Source organism: Rhagoletis pomonella, unplaced genomic scaffold (genome assembly GCF_013731165.1).
Source record: "Rhagoletis pomonella isolate Grant_MI unplaced genomic scaffold, Rhpom_1.0 Rhpom_scaffold_00001, whole genome shotgun sequence".
Taxonomy (NCBI): Eukaryota; Metazoa; Arthropoda; class Insecta; order Diptera; family Tephritidae; genus Rhagoletis; species Rhagoletis pomonella.
Genome location: NW_023458555.1, coordinates 12,941,367 through 12,943,776, shown reverse-complemented (window position 1 = coordinate 12,943,776; position 2,410 = coordinate 12,941,367). Strand labels below are relative to the sequence as shown.

At 40.2% G+C, this 2,410-nt stretch overlaps 1 protein-coding gene across 1 annotated transcript in view; it reads left to right on the top strand.

The window, feature by feature from the left end:
- The first annotated feature begins 1,760 nt into the window (after positions 1 to 1,760).
- Positions 1,761 to 2,410, top strand: part of LOC118735435 — a 4,545-nt gene continuing 3,895 nt past the window's right edge. The window contains exons 1-4 of the mRNA XM_036465212.1: positions 1,761 to 1,779; positions 1,853 to 1,899; positions 2,030 to 2,299; positions 2,361 to 2,385. Coding sequence (XP_036321105.1) covers positions 1,761 to 1,779; positions 1,853 to 1,899; positions 2,030 to 2,299; positions 2,361 to 2,385 — 361 coding nt within the window. The remainder of the gene's footprint in view (positions 1,780 to 1,852; positions 1,900 to 2,029; positions 2,300 to 2,360; positions 2,386 to 2,410) is intronic.

The following is a 2,410-nucleotide window of genomic DNA, read 5'->3' as shown; positions in this document are numbered from 1 at the left end:
TCTTCCAACATTTTGAGGCTTGCCTTGACTCTACCAAAGATTTAGTCTGGACGACAAGTATTCTGATCCACTAAGTTAGATTGTTGTAGATGCTTTGTCTTAAAATCCGGCACAGATGGGAACGATAAATACCCATTACGATACCACATGGGCGCTGAATATCTACTTCTTTTTAAATCAAACCAGTTCATAGACTCTACCAACCTTAACAACTGCGGTATCTTAAAGTCTGCAGCTGCCCCTAAATTACTTAAAAATCATGTACCCTAGAAATTTTTATTTTTTATGAGGGGTGTAGAGCTTTCACAGAGTAAATGCCTGATCATTTCAAGCCTTTGTTCAACGTAGGCATCTGCTGCAGTAGTCATTGTGGATATCTCGGGATGTTCTGCATTTCAGCCTATCTTGACATGCCACGGGTGTAGGGCAATGACCATTGAAATTTTCCCTCTAAAGAGACTGATCTTCTAACTTAGTACCATCCTCTTCAGGTCACAAGATTTTAATATTCATAACTCAGGCATTCATTTTTCCCAGTAACAAGAACTTCTCTGCAGCTTATAACAACACTGCATCTAGCCCTAAAGACTATAAATTTCAGAATAGCTACCAAAGGTAGGGAGTGTATGTGCTCTTCTAATGGTCATAGATGTTCTATGCACCTCTTTCTTCTCACTTTGGCGAAGTTACAAAAATGACATAGATCGGTTGATCAGACCCCTAGCTGATATAAGTGCCCTACAAAATACCTGTAATCTCTCTCATTGGGGAGATTTATGAGTAGCATGTATCTCTTAAGATTGTTCCCTCCTTAGAAGGCTCTTAGCTTTGACGAAGACTCGTGGTGTTTCTTCGCCAATGCAGATCCCTCAGTTTTGTATTTTCCTTTCTCAGCGTTTCCTTTAACATGTTAAGATCTACCGCAAAGAAGGGCTCAGATCCTAACGGCATCAAGGCAGCAGCCATTCTGGCTTACTGATCGGCTTCCTCATTTCCTTCGACTCCCATGTGTATCCAAAGCTATTCGCATTGTTCTCAACCAAGGCATTAAGCTTTTCTTTACACTACAGGACTCATGAAGATTTAACCTTGAAGGATGATAAGTTCCGCCTGCCTAATACTTAATATAAAGTTTTTCTAACTTCGATATTTGATTCCTACAAAAGTTAATCTCTGCACGCAGACTAATAGCGTACAACTTCCGCTTTGGAAGATGCTTGGGAAGGTTCACAAGGGCACTGAAAACTTCAGTCTAGAGCCATAAATGCCTTGGGGGGTCTCGAAACTATTAAGCTAGCATTTCAGGGAACTATTTTTTATATATAGGTAAAAGTTGTAAGTTAGGAGGGAGGGTCGAGCCCTTTCTTACCCCTCCTGCACCCACCTGGCTACGCCCATGCCTTTATCCCCTTCTTCGACTTCATATTTAACTTTACATCCTTCTTTGTAAGAATCTAAATCTATATAAATCTTATTCCTAAACTGCTTCTTGGCTCGCTTATTTAATGCAGTTTCAATTTCAAAGCATACATTTGGGAGGCATTTCCACCGCAATCATCTACATGTACGGCATTTGTGTTAGTGCCAGCTTTGAATCGATTTTTTCGCTTTGTTTTAAACTAATTTGAAATTTCAATAGTTTTCTGCACTTAAGCCTTAAAAATATCTTTCTAATGGTAAATAATTCTTCATACCTTAGATGTACAGTTTAGCTGTGAAAGCGGTGTAAAGAAAACCAATCAGCCATCTCTTACTTCATTATGAAAATAATCATCAACTGTATTTAAATACATACTATTTACGCTCTTGTTACTATCTGAAAGCTAATTAAAACTTTACGTTATATTTACAGCTCTACTGCTCGCCACATTTCTCAGCATCAGCAGCGCCGAAACAGAAGTAAGTCGCAGTAAATGTAGTTGATTCATTGTATCACACACCAATAAACTCTTTGCTTCACCTTAATTTCTCTTCAACTCCAACAAACATTTGCTCTTACACGCGCTCTTTATTTGTTTTTTACTTGCAGAGCGACAGCACGCCAGCACGTATTTTAGCGAAACAAACCGGTGCCGCGCAATTTGAAGTGGAACCCTATGACGCGCACACAGATTGTAGCGAACACAAGCATCATCTAAAGAAGCGCTCTTCGGACGAGGATGTCGACTATGAGGTGTATCAGGGTGTGGTCGGTAGACCGGGCATCGATTTTCCCATCTATCCACGCATACCGAAAACCACATTCAGTTGCCGCTCCTTTGGCAATGGTTACTTTGCCGACATGGAAACCGATTGTCAGGTAAGTGTGCACACTTTTTAGAATTGTTGGATGACACTAATGTAATCACCTTGCTGTCTAGGTCTTTCACATCTGCGAAGAGGGTCGTAAGATATCATTCCTCTGTCCGAA